Source organism: Muscardinus avellanarius (assembly GCF_963383645.1).
Source record: "Muscardinus avellanarius genome assembly, chromosome: 1".
Lineage (NCBI taxonomy): Eukaryota > Metazoa > Chordata > Mammalia > Rodentia > Gliridae > Muscardinus > Muscardinus avellanarius.
The window spans coordinates 206,512,272-206,534,218 of NC_137786.1; the positions used below are offsets into that span (position 1 = coordinate 206,512,272).

General features: G+C 41.7%; 1 protein-coding gene and 1 pseudogene across 2 annotated transcripts in view; both read right to left on the bottom strand.

The window, feature by feature from the left end:
* The window catches only part of CCDC73 (coiled-coil domain containing 73), a gene marked incomplete at both ends in the record, with an annotated part of 157,245 nt that extends 143,689 nt beyond the window's left edge, over positions 1–13,556 (bottom strand). Inside the window, 6 exons of the mRNA XM_080690577.1 lie at positions 6,350–6,584; positions 12,248–12,315; positions 12,684–12,788; positions 13,002–13,058; positions 13,147–13,269; positions 13,533–13,556. Of these exons, the coding sequence (XP_080546703.1) occupies positions 6,350–6,584; positions 12,248–12,315; positions 12,684–12,788; positions 13,002–13,058; positions 13,147–13,269; positions 13,533–13,556 (612 nt within the window). The remainder of the gene's footprint in view (positions 1–6,349; positions 6,585–12,247; positions 12,316–12,683; positions 12,789–13,001; positions 13,059–13,146; positions 13,270–13,532) is intronic.
* A 7,239-nt stretch (positions 13,557–20,795) lies between these two features.
* Positions 20,796–21,747, bottom strand: LOC308264294 (E3 ubiquitin-protein ligase RNF146-B-like; annotated as a pseudogene). The gene has a single exon. The product of its transcript is annotated as an E3 ubiquitin-protein ligase RNF146-B-like (transcript).
* Between the last annotated feature and the right edge of the window lie 200 nt (positions 21,748–21,947).

A 21,947-nucleotide genomic window follows, 5' to 3' on the forward strand; every position in this document is an offset into this window, starting at 1 on the left:
TCTGCAACTTAATGACACCCTGTTTCAAAATTTTTAAAAAAACATAGTATTGGGGATGTACATCAGACACAGAATGAGCCTGGATTCAATTCCAGTACCACAAAAAAAAAAATAAGAAGAAGAAAGAAAGGGTCACATTATATTGCCTAGCTAGCTCTGAACTCTTGGACACAAGTGATCCTCCTGTCTTACTTTGATGATGGTAGTGATGGCGGTGCTGCTGGGGATTGAACCCAGAGCTTCACACATGCTAAGTAGGTACTCTTCCTTCAACCCCTGGGGTTGTTTTAAATTAGACTTCTTATAGCCAGGTACAGTCATCAAGAGGCTGCAACAAGAGGTTTGAGGCCGGCCTCTGTAATTTAGTGAGATCCTCAGAAACTTAGCAAACCCCATTTCAAAACTAAAAAGTGGGGATGAGGGTGTAGGTCAGAGGTAGAATGCCCCTGAGTTCAATCTCCTGAACCCCTCTCAAAAAATTAGACTTCTTACATATAGATAAAAATGGTATAATTCAATAAATCTGCTCAAGAAATTACTGGTGATGCAAATATGAGTTAATGGTCTTTAATCCCAAGGTATCTAGAAATAATAATGCAAATATGCAAGTAAGTATAACAGACATAACACCAGGTATGATATGACTTGGGTATATAAACCAAAAAAAGGTGCTCTAAGCATTCAGAGTTCAATCCTCATGCACAAGCCTCATTCACTTCATCTATGAGATAAAGATGCTAAACTAAATCTAAATTTTCTTTTTTAATTTGCAAATATCCTATCTCATTACAAAAACACTTATAAATACAACAACAAATTAGATTAGATGGTGTCCAATATAGTTCTAGCTACAGAGAACACACTATAGAACCTATAGAGTTCTACAGAGAAGAGAATTCTAAAGGTTCTCTTAGGGGAACTTTAAGCTACTGAAGAATTCAAGAAACAACTTATTACACTACACTGTAGATTTTTGGCTACTGAGGAATTCAATTAACAATTCAAGGACACAGATTCTGAGGACACTGAGCAGAAGGAAAGGGAATTTGGGTGATGGCAGCTCTTATGAATCTAGTTCACACCTACTCCTTTTTTTTTTTTTTTTTTTGCGGGGCTGGGTCTAGAACCTAGGGGCTTTTGACCTCTGAGCTACACCCCCTGCCCTATTTTTTTATTCTTTATTTTGAAACCAGGTCTCACTGAGTTGCAGAGGGCATCACTAATTAGCTGAGGTTGTCCACGAACCATGGTCCTCCAGTCTCAGCCTCCCGAATGCTAGGATTACAAGTGTGCGCCACCATGCCCAGCTCACATCTACTTATTTTTGGAACTATACTTATTGTTCAGCTCAAAGGATTAACACCTTATTGTGTATACTGTTCCATTCTACTACTGTCTATTCCATGTAAGTTGGACTTTATTTTACCAGTTAATAATGCTGCCGTAAATAATGTTATTTTTCATTAACTGTCTCATGTTTGTAAGAGGTTTATTATGCTCCAACTGGGAAACAAACCTTTAGAACACAGTGAGCATTTGATAAATATTTTACTAAATTATTAAATAAGATTATTATCCAGGCATGGTGGCACACACCTGTAATCCTAGTACTTGAGAGGCAGAGACAGAAGAATCACAGGTTCGCTGCCAGCCTCAGCTACTTAGTGAGTCCCTCTACAACTTATTGAGACCCTGTTTCAAAACCATAAAAAATAGGGCTGGGGGTGTAGCTCAGAGGTAGAATGTCCCTGGGTTCAATCTCTAATACCACAAAAATAAACAAAATTATTAAAAACATTTGAGTTTCTTAAGAGAAATTACATCTGGGTTCCACCCCCAGTACCACAAAAAAATAAAATAAATTTCTCTTTAAGGAAAGTAGAGGTTTCATAAATGAAATACAAAATTTAAAGTCGGGTGTGGTGGTGCACACTTGTAATCCCAGCATTCAAGAGGCTGAGAGCAGAGAATCACAGTTCACAGACAGCCTTAGCTACTTAGCAAGGCCCTTCGCAACTCAGTGAGACCCTGTTTCAACAAGTAAAAAAAGACTAACTGAAATACAAAATTTAGAAATACTTAAACATAGCTGGGCATGGTAGCTCATGCTTGTAATCCCAGTACTTGGGAGACTGAGACAGGAGAGCCATTGGTTCAAGGCCAGTCTCAGCAACCTAATGAGACTCTGTTACAAAATAAATAAAAATAAATAGGGCTGGGGATTTAGCTCAGAAGTAGAATGCTGCTGGGTTCAATCCTCACCCCCCCTCCCCGCCGCCAATAAAGAAAGAAATACTTAAACATTAATGGTTTCAGATGTGTGAAAGAAACATGAGAAATGAAAACTCTCCCCAGGTAAGAATCTTTGGGGGGGGGGGTTTCTGGGGATGGAACCCAGGGGCATTCTACCTTCGAGCTACACCCCCAGCCCTATTTTTTATTCTTTATTTTGAAACAGGGTCTCACTAAGTTTCAGAAGGCCTCGCTAAGTAGCTGAAGCTGGCTGCGAATCCAGATCCTCCTGTTTCAGCCTCCCAAACGCTGGGATTACAAGTGTGCACCACCACGACTAGCTCAGAATCGTTATTAAATCATAACACGAATAAATTCTGACCAGCCCTTTTTTGGGAGGAGTGTGTGGAGGTGGGTACTGAGGCTGGAACTAAGGGGCTTTCTAGCTCTGGGCTACATTCCCAGACCTACTTGGTTTTTGTTTTGTTTTTGTTTTTGTTTTTGAAACAGGGTTTCACTAAGTTGCTAAGAGCCTCACTAAGTAGCTGAGGCTGGCTTCAAACCTGTGCAATCCTCCTGTCTCAGCCTCCCAAGTAGTGAGATTACAAGCATGCACCACACTTGGCTCCAGCCATCTTTAAAAAAAATTTAAGCAAGTTCTTAAAAGATAGATAGTTGCTTTTTGGGGGGTGGAGGGTTTATTGGAAGCTAAATCCAAGGGCATTCTACTTCCAAGCTACATCCCCAGCCCTTTATAATTTTAGACAGGGACTTGCTAAATTGCTAAGAATCTCACTAATGGCTGAAGTTGGCCTCAAACCTACGACCCTCCTGTGATCAGCCTCCCAATTACTGAGATTACAGGCACATACCACCATACTTGGCAAGATTTCTTAAAATAATTACAACTTTTTACTAAACTCCCCATTTTTTCAAATATGAAACAAAAAAACTGCCAACATGCCCTAATAAAAGCTGGCCTAACACAACTACAAATGTTTTGCTCACTGAACTTAAGTTGAAAATATTAGTTTTAGTTTCATATGAAATTAATCAGCACTAAAAATTTCATTAAGGCTTTTTGTTCAGCGCTGGGAGTTGAACTGCCTGCCTCATATGAACTAAGAAAGTGCTTCTGCAACTAAGCTACATCCCTAACCATTTTTATTTTATGTTCAGTACACACTCTACCACTGAGCTATAACCCAGTCCCTAAAATTTCTTAATGTGAGCTGTAATTTTAAAAAAATTAAGAATGTGCTGAGTTTTAAAAAATGGGTTAAACATGTTCTTTACTTCAGAACATTTTCAGCCTATTTAAATGAATCCCAAACATTTTTCTGACCTCAGGAACTTTTTTTTTTTTTTAAATTTAAAGCATCTCACAGAACTACTGCTCCTTGGATTACAATTTAGGAAATATTGCCTTTTGTAAGCCCCCCCACTGTCTTGGGGTACATTATATTAAAGACCAATGCTCAGCCAGGCATGGTGGTGCACACTTGTCATCCTAGTACTTGAGAAGCTGAAACAGAAGAATCACAGTTTTGAGGACAGCCTTAGCAAGTAGTGAGACTCTCATCAACTTAGCAAGACCCTGTTTTGAAACAAAAATAAAACAGGGCTAGAGGTATGGCTCAGAGTTAGAATGCCTCTGGGTTCAATCCCAGGACCCCCCCCCCACACACACACACATCAGTCTAGGGGGAGTAGCTTGGAGAAAGAATGCCTGTAGGTTCAATCCTCCATATCAAAAAAGTAAATAAAAACCAATGCTCAATTCTCACCTCCTCCAGAATATTCAGATTTCTCATCTTAACTGTGGATCCTTCACAATTTAATCAAATTAACAATAACCTTAATCTACATCTGGATTTCAATTATCGTTCTATCACTTATTGGCTGTGTATTCGTATTTAAAATCTCTTTCCCATACTTCCCTCATATGGTACAAGGAAAATAAAATAAATACCTATGTCACAGGGCTTGAAGGTTGTTTCTTAGGATTAAATGAGATAACCTACATAAATTACTCCAAGTCATAACATTATAGTAACAATCTGACATATATCTATTGCTATTAGAATAACACCACACAGCGTTAGTATGAAAGTGAGATTCAGAGTTAAAGAAACTGAAAACATATGCTGCCTCCTAGTGGGCACTATGATTTAAAAATCAAGAGAGTAGTTTGATTCCTTCCTGACACTAAGGTAGGAAGCAGTGTAAAAATTAAAATGTTTTCCCATGTTACATTAGCACACTTGATAAGTGTTCAACATAACAAATATAGTTTTTCAAAATTCAGAAACTATCTTAGGCAAACCCTGAGGGTTATTAATGAACACTCAAATTAGCTAAAGAACTGTGAAGGACTGGTAAGTCCAACCACAGAGTATTTGCAGATTTTCAGGTTGAAGCATTTCAGTAAAATTTCTCCTTCGAGGTACAAAACAATTGTCATAGGCACTTATCACAAACAAGGCAAAACAGCAAAAAACCAAAAGTTGGAAAATAGCTATTCCTTTTCTAAGTCGAAGAATCTTAGTAGAATATTCATACTGTCTTTCTAAATGGAGTATAGTGATTATATAAAGGTTCCCATAAATGCAGTAAGTTATAGGTAGCCAGTATGATGGTGCCTGTAAACCCAGTACTTGAGAGGCTAAAACAGAAGGATCAAATGTTCAAGAACAGTCTCAACAATTTAGCAAGATCCTGTTTCAAAATAAAAAAGGGTAAACCAGGCATGGTGGTGCACGCTTGTAATCGCAGCATTTGGGAGGCTAAGACAAGAGGATGGCAGTTTGTGGACAGCCTCAGCTACTTAATGAGGCTCTCTGCAACTTAGTGAGACCCTGTTTCAAAATAAAGAATAAAAAATAGGGCAGGGAGTGTAGCTCGGAGGTAGAATATCCCTGGGTTCCATCCCCTGACCCGCAAAGAATAAATATAAATAAATAAATAAATAAATAAATAAATAAATAAATAAATAAAATATAGAGCAGGGGTGTAGCGCGGATGTAGAATGCCCTGGGTTCCATCCCCAGACCTGCTAAATAAATAAATAAATAAATAAATAAATAAATAAATAAATAAATAGAGGTAGAGGTGTAGCTCAGAAAAAAAATGTCCCTGGGTTCAATCCCCAGCACACACACACACAAAAAGTTACAAGATGATTTCTTCCAAAAGCAAAGTGGAAAAATTAGGCAATGGTTTAAATAATTTAAATCTAGAGCCGGGCAGTGCTGCACGCTTGTGACCCCAGCATTTGAGAGGCTGAGACAGGAGGATGGCGATTCCCAGACAGCCTCAGCTACAATGAAGGAGGCACTCAACTCAGTGAGACTCTTTTTCAAGATAAAGAATAAAAATAAAATAGGGTTGAGGTGTAGCTGGGAGGTGAAATACCCCTGGTCCCATTCCCAGTACCGTAAAAATAAGATAAATCTACAATTTAGCCTATCTAGATTAGGAAATTCCCTTCAAATTTACTGCTGGGAGTAGTGGTGCAACTTATTTCAAAATAAAAAATAAAATAGGGCTGGGAGTGCGTCTTGGGAGGTATAAGGGTTCAACCCCCAGGGCAAAAAAAAAAAAAAAATGAGGGCGGCTGGGTGTGTAGCTCAGAGGTAGATCACTGGAAGGGAGGCAGGGAGGCTTTGGGCGAGGCACTTTTAAAGAATAAAATTACAAGAATAAAGAAAAATCTAGAAAATTCCTTAAGTATTCACACACTTCAATGACTAGAGGAAAAAAGGTGCCAGACAAATTTTCATACTAGTTTCAGTCACCAAAGAAATTCGAGTTCCACTAATAAGAGTTCAAAATGGTTGCAAACTTTGAGCAGATGTATTTGAAAGTTTTATTATAAAAACGACCAACATAATAAAATTACATGCATAAGGGAAACGCGGGGTTTAAAACACACAAGCACACACGCACGCACACGCGGCAGGCGCGTCGACGGCACCCGCCGCACACACCCAACCTGACCACGGCTTAACCATGGAAGATTCTAGACGCGGCCCCACCGCAGACTCCAGGACCAGGAGGCCCCGGGAAAGCCGCGCGCGGGACACGCCGGTCAGACGGCTGGACCAGCGGGACAAACCTCCACGAGAATCCTGGACCGAAAGTCGCGGGCGGCTCCCCACACAGCCGGGGCGGCTCCCCACACAGCCGGGGCGGCGCCAGCAATGGCCGCGTCGCCTCCCGCAGCAGCCACTTCCCCTCGGCCCCCAAAGCACTTCCGGGTCACCTGCGCGCAGGCGGCTCTGGGTTCAGGCTCAGGGGTCCACTGCTGAGGGCGGGTGGGGCTGTCCAAGGATGGGGCAGCGTTGAAGTTACTAAAGAGTTTATAGTGGATAGATGCACAGAAAAGACATAACATATAGTCAAGATTATTTCTAAGCGGGGCGTGGTGGAGCACGCTTGTAATCCCAGCATTTGGGAGGCTGAGACAGGAGGATCGCGGTTTGCGGACATCCTCAGCTACTTAGGCCCTTTGCAACTCAGTGGACCCTGTTTCAAAATAAAGAATAAAAAATAGAGCTGGGGGATGTAGCTCGGAGTAGAATGCACCTGGGTCTCCCCCCCCCCACACACACACACACAAGGACCACAAAAAAAAAAAAGAAAGAAAGAAAGGAAGGAAGAAAGAAAGAAAGAAAGAAAGAAAGAAAGAAAGAAAGAAAAGAAACCGTATTGTTAAGTTGCTGACGGTCTGACTAAGTTGCTGGTGCTGGCCTTAAATCCAAAAGCCTCCTGTCTCAGCCTCCCAAGTACTGAGATTTCAGGCATGCATCACCATGCCCAACTCTACACTCAACCTTTTAAGCATATTTGCAAATAAAAATCTGCCTGAAACTCTTTTTACTCCTTCCTTTCCTTCAGGCCTTTGCCTAAATGTCAGTATAGACAGATACCCATCCCTGACAACCGTATCTTAACACACACACACACACACACACACACACACACACACACATATATATATATACCTATTTTCCCTAACTTGCTTTATTTTCCATAACACAATCACCATCTAGTTTGCCTTCTTTATAGTCTATATTGCAGAACACAAGCTCAATGAAAACAGAGTTGAACTTTGTTCACGTTTTTGGATGGATGAACATAACCTTTCAGTCTGATATGTGCTAACCATAATGGCTATATTCTAATAATGACTCATATTTACTGATAGTTTACTGTGTGCCAAACAATGAGCTAATTGTATCATGTACCTGATCTCATTTTACTCTCCAGGACAACCCTATGACTATATACTTTTTTACATATCAGGAAACTAAAGTGTAGAGGATTTAATGAGTTGACCTTAATGACTTTGGGATTCTCTTCTAAATCTGTGCACGTTTCTTGGTGACTGTGATTTGTATGTTTGTGCCCCCTCCAAAATTCATGTTGAAACCTAATCCCAATGCACCAGAATTATGAGATTTGATCTTTACGAGGTGATTGAGTCATGAGGGCAGGGGCACAATGAGTTTAGTGCCCTCCTAAAAGGACTTGAGAGCTGGGCGTGGTGGCGCACGCTTGTAATCCCTGTGCTTGGGAGGCAGAAACAGGAAGATCACGCAGGTTCCAAGGCAGCCGCGCTGGTGTAAGCGACCCTGTTTCCAAATAAAAAAGTATAAAATAGGTCTGGGAGTGTAGCCCAGAGGTGGAAGGGCTTCCAGGAAGCCCAGTACCAAAAAAAAAAAATTTTTTTTTAATTTAAAATTAAAAAATAAAAGGACTTGAGAGGAGGTATTCACTCTGTTTTTGCTCCACTGTCCCTACAGCCCCAAAGGGACATAGTGTTCCTTCCCTCTAGAGGATAGAGGAACAAGGCATCATCTTGGAAACTGAGAACAGCCCTCATGAGACACACACCTGCTGGTGAAATGATCTTGAACTTCTCAACCCGCAGAACTGTGAGAAATAAATTTCTCTTATTTGTAAATGGCCTAGTCTGTGGTATTTTATTATACCAGAACAAACAGATGAAGACAACTGGTAAGTCTTGGAAAGATTTAAAATAATTTTCAGAATTTGTATTTTTCCAGTCAGTGAAAAGCATCTTGTATTTAGTTAATGTGCCTATTTTTATTGATTGATTGATTGATTGATTGATTGTGGTACTGGGGATGGAACCTGTTGTGGTGGTGGAAATGTTCCAGGGGCCCTGTTGGGCTCCTGAAACTGTAACAGTGAGAGATAGAGGTGGGTTCTTGTTCTGAGCTAGGTATAGAAAACACTAGCCCGAACTCTATAAGCTTAGACAATTTTATTATTACAAAGATGGAAAGATAGGACAGAGTAAAGCACTACACCATAAAGGGTGACATAATGAGGTGACTTGAAAACAAGTCACCGAAGTCTTTTGGATACAGAGTAGCTTTATACCCAGTCTTCTGACCAGACCAGATTCACCCTTTCTCTGGGAAAGGTCTTTTGATGTGGGGATTCCTTCCTGTAGACCTGTCCTGTCTCCAGCATAGAACCCAAGTCTTTTGTTACACCCCAAAATATGTTAGTTGATTATCGGAGTCTGGAATCTCTTGGAGGCTCGTGGCATCCTCCCACATCCTTGGGAAGTTCCTTTATCTTTAACATGTAAAAAGACCCTGGGCTTCCTCTTGAGCCATCCTCCCCCATCCTTGGGGAAGTTCACTGCCGTGCCTTCTTCCCAATCTAAAACTAAGCAAGGCTTGTTTTAGCAGGAATGCTGCACGGCAGACATTCCCCAAACAGGTGTGCGGCATCTCCTTTTGGGGAATAGTACTAGGCATGTGGATTGGGGGATTTTTTGGAATTGTCCTTGTTACCGAATAGATACCTGAGACTTATGTTATTAACAGCTTCAAATTGTTTAAAATAATTCAAGATTTAATCTCTGAAGCTGTAACATTTATGGATGGGGTGCACCTAAATTTCCAAATGACCGACAATAACAAGCAGAACAAGCCTTAAAGGCAACCAATCCTCCCCAGGTTTTTCCCAAGCAAATATTAACAATACACCTAAAACAGAGCCAAGACAAGTTGTTCCCGCTGTCATAAGTTCTAAAGAGGCAGCATATTTAATCAGAGGTAGGCTATGGTGGAGTGGCTACTGACCCCCCAGTAACCCTACTCCCTTTGGTTTTACATGGGTATGGGGACAGCAGCAGAATAGAATGGTACCCAGGCACAGCCTTGGGACATGGGAAAGTATGAAACGTTCTTCTCCTCAGTAGTGCCTATTGATTAAAAAACAATGATGTATATCAACCAGAATATAATGCTTAGCATAGGATATTATTTTGATATTATATTAGTAGTTAATAATAAACTTCTGCCGGGCGTGGTGGCACACGCTTGTAATCCCCGCACTTGGGAGGCAGAGACAAGAGGATCGTGCAGGTTCGAAGCCAGCCGCGCGCGCTGGCTTAGGAGACCCTGAACTCCTGAACTCCAATCCTACTGTCTCAGACTCCCAAATGCTGGGATTACAAGCATGTGCCACCATGCCCAGCTCTTCATAAACTTTTAAAAATGAGTATACTGCTGGGCGTGGTGGTGCACGCTTGTAATCCCCACACTTGGGAGGTGGAGACAGGAGGATCACACAGCTTCGAAGTCAGACATGTTAGCTTAAGAGACCCTGTTTCCAAATAAAACTATGTTTCCCCATTCCAATGTAATGTTGGATTTAGTTTTGTTGTATATTGCCTTTACGATGTTGGAGTAAGTTCCTTCTATACCAATTTTCTGAAGTGCTTTTAACATGAATGGATAGTGGATTTTTTTTCTTTCATGCTTTTTTATTATTGTTGCATTGTAGACATACATCTTAATGGAGTACAAGATGGTAGAGGCATACAAGCACACATCATTCATTTAACCCTTCCCCAATTCCCATCCCATTCCCTCCCCTCCCCCTTCCTTCTCATGATTACCTTAGTGATTGACTTTGATAGGTTTGTGAATGAACATCATGTACATTAGGGAAATTCCCTCTTCCCCCTTTCCATCCCCCTGAGTTAGGTCACCTTATTTGCTCATCTATGGTTTCTTCTTCTTTGTCTGGAGTTCCTTCTATGACTCTTTTTCTCCCTAGCTTCCACATATTAAGGAGAGCATTCAGTTTTTTACTTTTTGTGACTGACTAATATTATTTAGCATAATGTTCTACAGTTCCATATACTTCCCCACAAAAGATGCAATTTTGTTCTTTATGGCTGAACAAAATTCCATTGTGTACATATCCTATAGTTCTATAATCCATTCATCTGTTGATGGACATCATGATTGGCCCATAGTTTTACAATTGTGAATTGTGTAGCTATAAACACAGATACACATGCATTAGTTTGGTAGTTTGGTTTCTATTCTTGTGGGTAGATATCCAGAAGCAGTATTGCTGGACCAAGTGGTAAGTTCGTTCCTATTCTTCTGAGTGTTAGGTTTTGCATGGAGAGGTGGTGTAAAATGCGAGAAGAGTCCAGTATGCATAGTATCAGCTTTTAATGGTGGGTGGTGAGGGACCAGCAGGCCCATCTGAGGCCAGAGTGCAAAAGCTGCTTCTTAAAAGGGAGTGTCTTGGAGGTGGGACTAAGCGTGAGAACGCCGCTTCTCTCGTGATATCTGTAGTCTGCTGAGTAGACTCTCCACCTCCAGGGTTCCACTTCCTGGCTTCACTGTGAGATCACATGGGGAAGAGAGAGGGACCCGACTCATCATCCGGGCCTTTTGGTAATAATGGGTGGAGATTCTTAAACTACTTCCTGCTGTCAAGGGGTGTCATAAAGAGCCCCTTGGCCGGGAGAGGTGGGGTCCTCCAGAAGTGGGCAGGTGTGAGTATGGCTGCAGTGTGAGCCAGAGGTTACCCTGGACAGCTTGGTGATGTGTGCTTGAGGAGACTTTAGCAGACGAGGAGCTATTAAAAGAAAAGGCAGCCGGGCGTGGTGGCGCATGCTTGTAATCCCCGCGATTGGGAGGCAGAGACAGGAGGATCGCACAGGTTCGAAGCCAGCCACGTGCGCTGGTTTAGGAGACCCTATTTCCAAAATGAAAATGTAAAAAATAGGTCTGGGAGTGTAGCCCAGAGGTAGAAGGGCTTCCAGGAACCCCAGTACCACCAAAAAAAAAAAAGGCAAATCGTGAGAGCAGGTCCCAGGTTGGGCAGGAGCCCTTTTAGAGATGAAGTAGATTGTCACTAGATTTATTAATACAACAGCAGCATTTTCCCCGAGGAAGACATACACCGCCCTTTTAGCCGTTTTTTTCATTAGACCAGAGTCATTAATAGCAGCATTTTCCTGAGAGAGACACACACCACTCTTTTCAGCAGTGAGTGGGTTTGGGTCCGTCTGGTCAAATGAAAACATGCTATTGGGTCAGGAGTATTAGTAATGAATTTCAGAGGCTTAATACTTATGGCAGTTAGGCATCTGAAGAGAGAGAGCACCATAGTATGTAAACAAGTGAACCTGCTAAAATAAAAACATCAAAGAGAATTATGCCGAGAAATACGAAGCTTAGTAGGCCCCAACACTGTGCAAGAGAATTTGTCATGGGACTGTTGTAATGGAGCCCTTTTAGATTTGGCTTAAGCTTCAGGCAGAGCAATTTTGTCCTGTAAAAGAGGGCCTATAGTGTGTGGGCAGGAGAACTTGCCATCAATCCCCTGGACCGAGATCAGAAAAGGAAACTAGGACCTGAAAAGATGGAAAGACTGAGGAGGCAACCAAAAAGGAGATTGGCCTAACCTGTACCTGTAGAGTTACCCTGGGTGGGCAAGGAGGATGGAGGTTGAGGGATCCAGGAGCTGTCAGTCTTTGGCCAGGCCGAGCAGGGCCAGTGGCAAGTCCTGGTCTGGAAGGGTGGTCCCCCTGTGTTGAGGCACCTGGGGTTCACTGCTTTTCCAAGGGCACTCGCCTTTCCAGTGGCCACTTAATCCACACTTAAAACAGGCTCCTGGAGGTGGTTGTTGTTGCTATCTTCCTCTCCTAGGTGGTGCTCATCACCCTGAGGGCTGACTGTCCTCAGCTGGCCGCAGGGCTGCTACCAGGGCTTGAGCCTGTAAATCTGCCAACTGGTGAAATCAGAGTGTATGCTCCACCTGTTCCTCTCTGGAATTAAAAACTTTAAATGCCATGTTTACCAAATCTCAGATAGGGGTTTGAGGACCATCCTCAGACTTTCTTAATTTTCTCCGTATATCAGCGACTGATTGCCCAATAAAATGGGTTGCCAATACTACTGAGCCTGCCTCAGAAGATGGATTTAAGCGGGTATAGAGGGTAAAAGCCTCTTGCAACCAATTAAGAAAAACAGCTGGGTTTTCATTTGGACCCTGTGTGATTTCCTTAAGTTTATCATAATTAACCGCTCTATGGGAGGCATCTCACATGCCATCAAGAAGGCATAGTATCATGTGATTTCTGTTTTTTATTCCCTCACCCCTATCATTATAATACCAGTGGGGGTCCTTGAGGGAACTGCAGCTATTCCAGTAGGGAGCTGTGGATTGGTTAGGTGAGCCTGGTCGGCCCGTTCTCTGGCAGCCTTCAGAATACAATTGTGTTTGTCTGGAGTTAAAGAAGAGGTTAAAATGACATGAAGATCCCGACAAGTTAAATCATATGCTTGTACAATATGTTGGAATTCCATAATAAAACCAGAGGGATTGGCAGAAAAAGAACCCAGTCTCTTTTCAAGTTGAGCAAAGTCAGGAAGGGAAAAAGGAACATGAACACAGACCACGCCTTCTGCACAAACCACCTCATGAAGCGGGGCCAAGAGAGAAGGGGGCGTCTCTGAAATGGGTACGGTGACCTACAGGGGTAGGTGAGGGGGAGGTAAGGGTTGGTCCCTTAAGGGAGGAAGGTAGGGGAGAAAGGAGTGGGTTAGAGTGGGAAGCCACCCCAGAATAAGATGGTGACCGCGGTGGTAAGGGGAGGTCCTGTGGGTCAGGGTCGTCAGGAAATGGGGCCTGTAACTCGGCCGGGTCAGACTCCGACATCCACATGTCATCACAAAATGGCAACTGTGAGTCAGCAGAATTGCAGGCCTGTGACCCAGAAAGACCACCAGGTAGCGCCTGTGAGTTTCCACGTGGCAACCAAGATGGCAGCTGTGGCTGGCGGGAATCCCCAGCCAGCATGACTCAGGCAGTAGAGCCAGGAGGGGTGAAAAGGGAAAGCCGGGAAGGCATGCACAGAAAAGTCTGTATGTACAACACCTCTGACCATTTGCCTGCCCATTTGCAAAAGTTACTGAGATCAGTCAACATTCTAAGATCCAACGTACCCATCTCAAGCCACTGAGAACCATTACCCAACTCATAAGTGGGCCAGACCTTTGTGCAGAAAAAAAATGAGCCACTCGGGGCACAGTTCCCTGGATAAACCCAGAGTCTGGAGATTGACCAGAACACGGCCTATTGCTGACTGGGAGTCGATCTTTGATGGCTGGCTTCTCCCAATGACTGGTCAGGGGGTGAGGACGATAGCAGGGAATTGGTGTCCTAAATCCTGCCTAATGCCCAGAAACAACATGATTGTGTTTGAGAAGGACGTCTCCGTTCCATTTACACAACCGTAGGGCAGCCTGGCTACCCCCAGGGAACTTGGACACCAAATATTTGGATTTATTTAATAGCCATGAGCCCAAGTCTGAAAGAGGCTAAAGCCAGAACCTGCTTGCCCAAGGAAGGGGAAGCTTACCACAGTGTAAGCGCTGAGAGGCTACAGAGCCAGGGACACACTGTAGAGCTTTCGGGTGGAATCAGGGCTGGATGAAATTCAAGATGGCCACCGGGGCTTGGCTGGGTGGTAAGATGGCCACTGGCTGAACGGCGTGGCTACCGGGTCTGCAGTTCTGAAACAAAATGGCTGCCAAGCACCCGCCAGATGCTGAGGCTGCGACAAGTGGCGTGTGCCCACATGGGTCTGACTTGGGCAGGCGGGAGGGTCTGAATCCGGACTGGGGTCCAGGTAGCGCATAGAGTCTGATATGGGTGGGCGGGAGGGCCTGAGTCCAGGCGGAAGCTGAGGCAGGCAGAATGCGTGCAGTCCCAGTGGATCTGTGATCCTAGCCGCACAGAATACAAAAGCAGGTCCGCGGATCCGGTGGGTTAAGCAGGTGGACTGCTCTTGTTGGAGTGGCTGCAGAGGGCATCAGTGGCTGGGAAGGTGGAGGTTTCTGCCAAGACCACACAGAGCATGCTGCAGCAGCAATGGCAGTAGGAAACAGAAGGAGGAGGAGGACGACGACGAGGAGGACGAGGACGAGGACGAGGAGAAATTTTTCTAAAAATTAAAAAATTTAAATTAAAATAAAAAATAATCATCCTATCTTTCTGACTTTGTAATAATAAAATTGCTTAAGCTTACAGAAAAAAATAAGTTTCAGCTATTCTTTTCTAAGATAGCTAAGAACAAGAACATTTGGCTACATCTCACACTGGTACAGTTTTGCTCTACCACTGTAACACTTTTACTGTAACATTTTGGAGATTTCATTAGGATCTGAGAAAAATGTGAACTCTGCTGTAGTTGGGTAGAATATTCTGTATGTGTCTAATAGGCCCATTTGGTTTATGGTTTTCATTAGACCTGAGGCATCTTTACTGATCTTTTGTCTAGAAGATTGGTCTAGCAGTGTGAAAGGAATGTTGAAGTCTCCAAGTATTATTATATTGGTATCTATGTGTGACTTAATATCACAAAGAGTTTGTTTTATGTTTGGGGCATAAATGTTGACTATCATTATTTCTTCTTGTTGGATTTTTCCTTTTACCATTAAAAATGACCTACTTTGGAGCTGGGTGTGATGGCATCCCGAGTGTGATGTAATCCCAGCATTTGGGAGGCTGAAACAGGAGGATTACGGTTCACGGACAGCCTCAGCTACTATTTAGTGAGGCCCTTTGCAACTCAGTGAAACCCTGTTTCAAAATAAATAATAAAAAAATACAGCTTGCGATGTAGCTCAGAGGTAGTATGCCCCTGGTACTGAAAAAAAAAAAAAAAGACCTGCTTTGTCTCTTCTGATAAGCGTGGGCTTGAAGTCTAATTTGTCTGAGATTATAGTTGCTACTCTTGCTTGTCTTTAAGTTTCATTACCTTGCTCCTGCCCTTAACCATTAGTCTGTGAGTATCTTTACTCATAAGGTGTTTCTTGCAGGCAGCATAAAGATATATTCTGATTTTTAATCCATTTTGCCAACTTATATCTTTTTATTGGGGAGTTGAAGCCACTTATATTCAGTGTGATTATTTAGAGGTGATTTCTAATTCCTAACATTTTGAATTTTAACTTCTGTTTGAGGTAGTGTTATTCTTCTTTGCTTAGTATTTTGTTTGATGAAAATTATTGTATGTCTGGTTCTGGTGTTTATTACTTTTTTGCAGTTAATTTCTGAGTATTTTCTCTGGTACTAGTTTGGAAGACATAAATTTTTTAGCTTCTGTTTGTTGTGGAAGATTTTTTTTCCCTGTTAAATTTGAGAGACAGTTTTGCTGGGTAGAAAAATTTTTGGCTGCAAGTTGTTTTCTTTCAGAGTTTTGAATATGTTGCTCCAGCCCCTCCTGGCTTTTGTGACTTGGTTTGGGAAGTCTGGAGTGATATTCATTGGTTTGCCTCTGAATGTCACTTGTTCTTTTGCTTTTGTTGTCTTTAAGATTTTGTCCTTAGCTTCTACGTTAGTCAGTTTGACTATTATGTGGCATGGTGAACCATTTCTCTGATCTTGTCTAAAGAGGGTTCTATAAGTTTTCTGTACCTATGTATTGACCTTTTTTCCTTTTTTTTTCTTTTTTTTCTTTTTTTTTCTTTTTGTGGTACTGGGGTTCCTGGATCTTTTTTATTTGGAAACAGGGTCTCTTAAGCCAGCAAGGCTGGCTTCGAACCTGCGCGATCCTTCTGTCTCCACCTTCCAAGCATGGAGATTACAGGCATGCGCCACCACACCCGGCTCTGATCTCTTTTTCTATGTTTGGAAATTTTTCTGATATTATTTCCTTGAAGAGATTATTGATCCCTTTGGTTTCACCTTCTGTTTTTTTTCTCTTATATGCCTATTATTCTTAGGTTAGCTCTTTTAAGATAGGCCCATATCTCTTTGATGTCCAGTGCATGCTGTTGAATTGTTTTTTCCTAAATTTTGTACTATATGTTCATTTTTGGTGTGATCATTTTCTAAGAGTGAGATTCTATTTTCCATGTGGTCTAATCTAATATTTTTAGTTTGTATTGATGGCTTCACTTCAATGATTGCATCCTTCACTTCCTTCCGAGCTTCTGATTCCTGTTCAGAGTATCAGAATCTTTATTTGTTCCTTTATTTCCTGCAGGCTATCTCTAAATTCTTTTCAGAAATCCTGTATCATTTCTACCATTAAATTTCTGATTTGTCCTACTGGTGATCTCTGCAATTCTGTTATTGTGTTCTGTTATTGTGGGGTTGTGGGAGCTCATTGCTTCCTTGTTATTTCCTCTCATGATTTCAGGTTTCTTAAGTTTGTCTCTTTGTTGCTTTTGATAGCTTTCTCTCACTCTGTGTCAGCTGTTACATACAAGGACAAGTTGGGTTATATTCAATAGTGAAGGTTGAGTGAGGAAGAAAGAGATGAAGCAGTAAATTCAAGAATTGGGTAACATAGCAGATAGGATCATATAGAATAAGAATTTGCATTTATAAGGCAATATATAGTAGAGCCATAATCTAAACATATGCCCACATAACTTAGAAGAAAAATTTATTTTCTTATGGTCTCGGGCTCAGCCCATGTGTGGCTGGGGACTTTGTATCTCAGGGCATGGTGATAGGAGGAAGAGAGAGAACACATGGGTTGTACTTTTTACATCATGGAGGCTGGAAGAGGGATAGAGAGGGAGAAAGGGATGGAGTAATTTCTTATGTAATTCTCAAGACCCCATCCTCAGGGATCTACCTCCAGCCATTCCATACCAGGTCCTACCAAGGTAAATTTATTACAATAAATTTATCCACTTCTGGGATCACAACCCTCATGACTCAGTTACTTCTGCTCCAAATATTAAGTGAGATTTTTAAAGGACATTGTCCATCTAACTATAACATTCTGTCCCTGGTCCCTAAAGAGCTTACATCCAGCTCAGAAGGCAAAATGCATTTAGTTCTTTCCAAGGGTTTTCACCATCTTAACAGTTCTAGCATTGCTGAAAGTTCCAAAGTTGCCTCTGAGGCCCAAAGTGAACCCTTGTATGCCCCAGTAAAAGACAATAAAGCTCAAAATAAAAGGCAAGTTACATGCTTCCAATATACAATTGCAAGGCGTCAACATTTGCATTCCAAAAAGGAGGAACAGGGCCATAGAAAGAAGAGATGGGAGCAAAATGAAATCCACCAGGGCAAGCATTTGATCTTGCAGCTTTACTTCTAGCATCCAGGGCATATCATGGTGAGATTTGATCTCCAAGGGCCTTTGCAGCCCCACCCTTGCAACCTGGCTGATTAAAATTGACAGTTTACATGCCAGGCGTGGTGGTGCATGCTTGTAATTCCAGCACTTGGGAGGCTGAGACAGGAGGATCGCACAGGTTCAAAGCCAGCCTCAGCTACTTAGTGAGGCTCTTAGCAATTTAATGATACCGTTTCTAAATAAAGTATAAAATAGGTCTATGAGTATATCCTGGAGGTAGAAAAGCCCCTGGGTTCTACTCCCAGTACCACCAAAAATTTTTTTTTGACAGTTTACTGCTTGAGGTAATATTTTATTCCCTTTAGATTAGCAAAATACTTTGTTAAATTATAATACCCAATATTGGTGAGATAATTAAGTTGCTCACATATTTTGGAGATCTTTATAAATAGCACAATCTTTTTTTATAAAAGAACATGGTAAAACACAAAACAGCTATAAAAATGCAATTTTTTATTCATTCTTAGGAATAGGAATTAGCATGAAAAAAATATATGTAAAAAAATTAAAGCCAAGTGCGGTGGCACATGCCTATAATCTCAGTACTTTGGAAGGCTGAGAAAGGAGGATCATAGGTTCAAGGCCAGCCTCAGCAATTTAGTAAGTCCCTCAGCAACTTAGCAAGACCCTATTTGAAAATAAAACAATAAGATTGGGCTGGGGGCCGGGCATGGTGGTGCACACTTGTAATCCCCATGCTTGGGAGGCAGAGACAGGAGGATCACGTAGGTTCAGAGCCAGCCGCGCTGGCTTAAGAGACCCTGCTTCCAAATAAAAAAGTATAAAATAGGTTTGGAGCCGAGCGTGGTGGCGCACGCTTGTAATCCCCGCGCTTGAGAGGCTGAGACAGGAGGATCGCACAGTTTCGAAGCCAGCCTCAGCTACTTAGTGAGGCTCTCAGCAACTTAGTGAGACCCTGTTTCTAATAAAATATAAAATAGGTCCCTGTTTCTAATAAAATATAAAATAGGTCTGGGAGTATAGCCCGGAGGTAGAAAGCCTCTGGGTTCTACCCCCTGTGCCACAAATAATAATAGTAATAATAATAATAATAATAATAATAATAATAATAATAATAGGTTTGGAGGTGTAGCCCAGAGGGTAGAAGGGCTTCCAGGAACCCCAGTACCACCAAAAAAAAAAAAAAAAAAGGTTGGGCTGTGGGTATAGAATAGAGGTAGAATACCCCTGAGTTCAAACCCCATACCCCCAAAAAATGTTTATTACAGCATTTTATACCATAGAATGAAATTGGAAATAACCTAAATATCACAATGGAAGAATGATGGAGCAAATTATAGAGCACTAAAATGATACTTTATAGCCAGGTGTGGCGGCACACTCTAGTAATCTCAGCATTCGGGAAGTTGAGACAGGAGAATCATGGTTTGCGGACAGCCTCAGCTACTTAGTGAGGCTCTCTGCAACTTAGTGAGACATGGTTTCAAAATAAAGAATAAAAAATAGGGCTGGGAGTGTAGCTCAAAGATAGAATGTCCCTGGGTTCCATCCCCAGTACTGCAAAAATAAATAAATAAAATTATTCTTTATTTCTTTGTTTTGTGTATGGTACTGGAGATTGAACCTGTGGAAATTCTACCTCTGAGCTACACTCCCAGCCCTATTTTATTTTTATTTGAAACAGGGTCTCGCTAGGTTGATGAGAGTCCCACTACTTGCTGAGGCTGTACTTGAACCTGCACTCCCTGTCTCAGCCTTCCAAGTACTGGGATTACAGACATACACTACCACACCCAACTAAAACGATACTTTAAATATTGCCTCCCCCCTCAAAGAAAAATTGTAAGGGACCAAATGCACCATTTGTTATAATCATAACATTTTCATTATATAGAATTTTTATTTATCATATATTTCTAATACTGTCTTAATGGACTTGTACTAGAAACAATGCTACCTATCCACTCTGCTCAACAGTAATTGAATTCATGGTACCAGCTAACTATATGAGGAAGAGGAGGAAGGATAATCCTAAACACTAAAAGAGGAAAACTCTAAAGAAGGCTTTACCCATCTGCCCTCAAGCCAGGATTCTTTGCAGGGCATATGAATCTAGAGGGTTTAAGTGAGGATTCACTTTGAGGTTTGAGAAATAATTGTATCTTTTCTGTCAAAGAAGTAGCTTAACTTAAATCACCATTCTGTAACCTGGAAAGGACTTACAGTCCTTCACAAAATTAGCATCTCTTAAGAGATTGCAGGTGTCCACCCTCCCCTGCCTTCCTCTGTAGCTGGCTGGGAAGAATGTGAAGCTATAATTCCTACCAGCTTTATCAGGGACATAAAACCCACCGGGTTCTTTGTCAGGTGTGTTCTTACATACTTGGGAGCACCCTTTTTGGCAAAAAAGTAAAACTGCCTTGCCAAGCAATTTTTGGACATTTGCCTTTTTTTGATGCCATGAAAATTTATTTCTTTTTTATAAACTCTAATGTTTATTAAATTATAAATTTTTTAATCAAAAGGAAAAAGGCAGACCAAGAGAAACCTGAAAATACAAGAACTAGACAGCAAAGCCACGAAGAAAGAACACCATGACATGTGTTACAAAGATTCTGAAACATAAATTATTAGCTGTTTCATTTACATTTACATTTCAATAACTTTACTATAGGAGTTGTTATTCATATATTTTAAGTCCTAAATTCATGACTATTTCCACATTAAATTACAGCTTCCTGTTCATGATACCAAACCTCTTATTGATGCCAAATTTTAATAATGATTTTATGTCAATCCATGCAGAAAAATAAGATAATGCAAGAGTCAGATGAGGACCATTAATGCACAGATAGTATACACACTCTAGCCAAAAGAACTGAGGAAATTAAAAAAAAAAAACTACAAGCAGACATCAAGAAAACTGGGTTATTACTCAACAGCTCTCAATTATTAACATCCAAGTTCCATACTTTAAATAAATTTCTCAACAGAGACATATTAAACATTTTAATTTCTATCCTTCCCATACCCTTTCCCACCCCAGCTCCCAAAATATACTCTTAGGGATGAGTATAATGTTATGTGGGCAGAAATTTACAGATAACCATTTCAACCTTGAGCATGGAGCTGAAGACACTTTTATTTAAACTTCAGTTACTCTGCACTGTCCATCAGGCCTTCTAGATCTCACACTCACTGTTCCAGCCCCTGCTACTGATCGATCAGTTTCTGTCTGCTTTGCATTAGGAACCAAAAGTCCCTGTTGGGTCAAGGAGTACTGAGCAACAATCGCAGATACATCCTCATATCACTACTGGCATCTGACTCAGTTTCTTCAATGGAGGTGTCTGATACCCTGCCTGAAGATGGTGATTCATGATCTTCTTCTCCTTCCCCCCATGACTCCTTTCAGCTATGTTGTCTCCATTCAGTTGCAAGTGAGCAAAAGAGTCTTCCAGAGACTCCAGAGAAGTGCCTGCATCAGGGGATGTTGTTGCAGGTCTGGTTAACTGACCATCTACTGATGTTAGGGGCATTACAGAAGACCCTGGAGGCTGAACAGAAGCTGCATTCTGTGCTGATACGCTGTCTGCTCCATCAGCAGAGCTCTCTTGCTAGGTTTACAGCATTCGAGTCACAGTCCAGCCTAAGTCCAGCTACTCCCTTTTTTGGTATATCTATTATATCTCACTTAATCTTCCTGCGACGTCCATATTCATTTCCCCGTTGTAAAAGCATCTTTCAGTTCTCTACTAGTATGCTCATTATACTGCCACCAGCCATGCATATTCACCATTTCATCTACTTGCTGCCTTGAGTTCTTCTGGTAACAACAATGTTGGCTTGTCAAGGAAGTCCTCGGGAATTTCTTGTCAACAAAGGGCACATTGCTTTCCAAGCCATGAGGCTCCTTTTACACACAGATAGCAGAAAACATGCTTACAGGGCAGACTGACTGGGTGAACACAAGTTTGCAGACAAATGGCACATTCAGGAACAGTTAGAGAAGGCACAGTATTAGAACAGGACTCGTTCACTTTCCTGTTCATAGACAGCATGTTTATTGAGTGAACAATCTCACCACAGCCAGCCATCACTTCTAATATAGATCCCACAGATGCCTGCCTCAAAAATAAAACATCATCTTCACCAGCAGTCAGTCAGCTTGCAGTATTTTCTCTTCCACTGCTGGTTCATTCTTTGTGCTCTCTGGCCACAAGGTGGGTCACCTTGCAGTCTTTTCTCTTTGGCCTCCAAGCCTGCAGCCACTGGGCCAAAAATTTATTTCTAACAA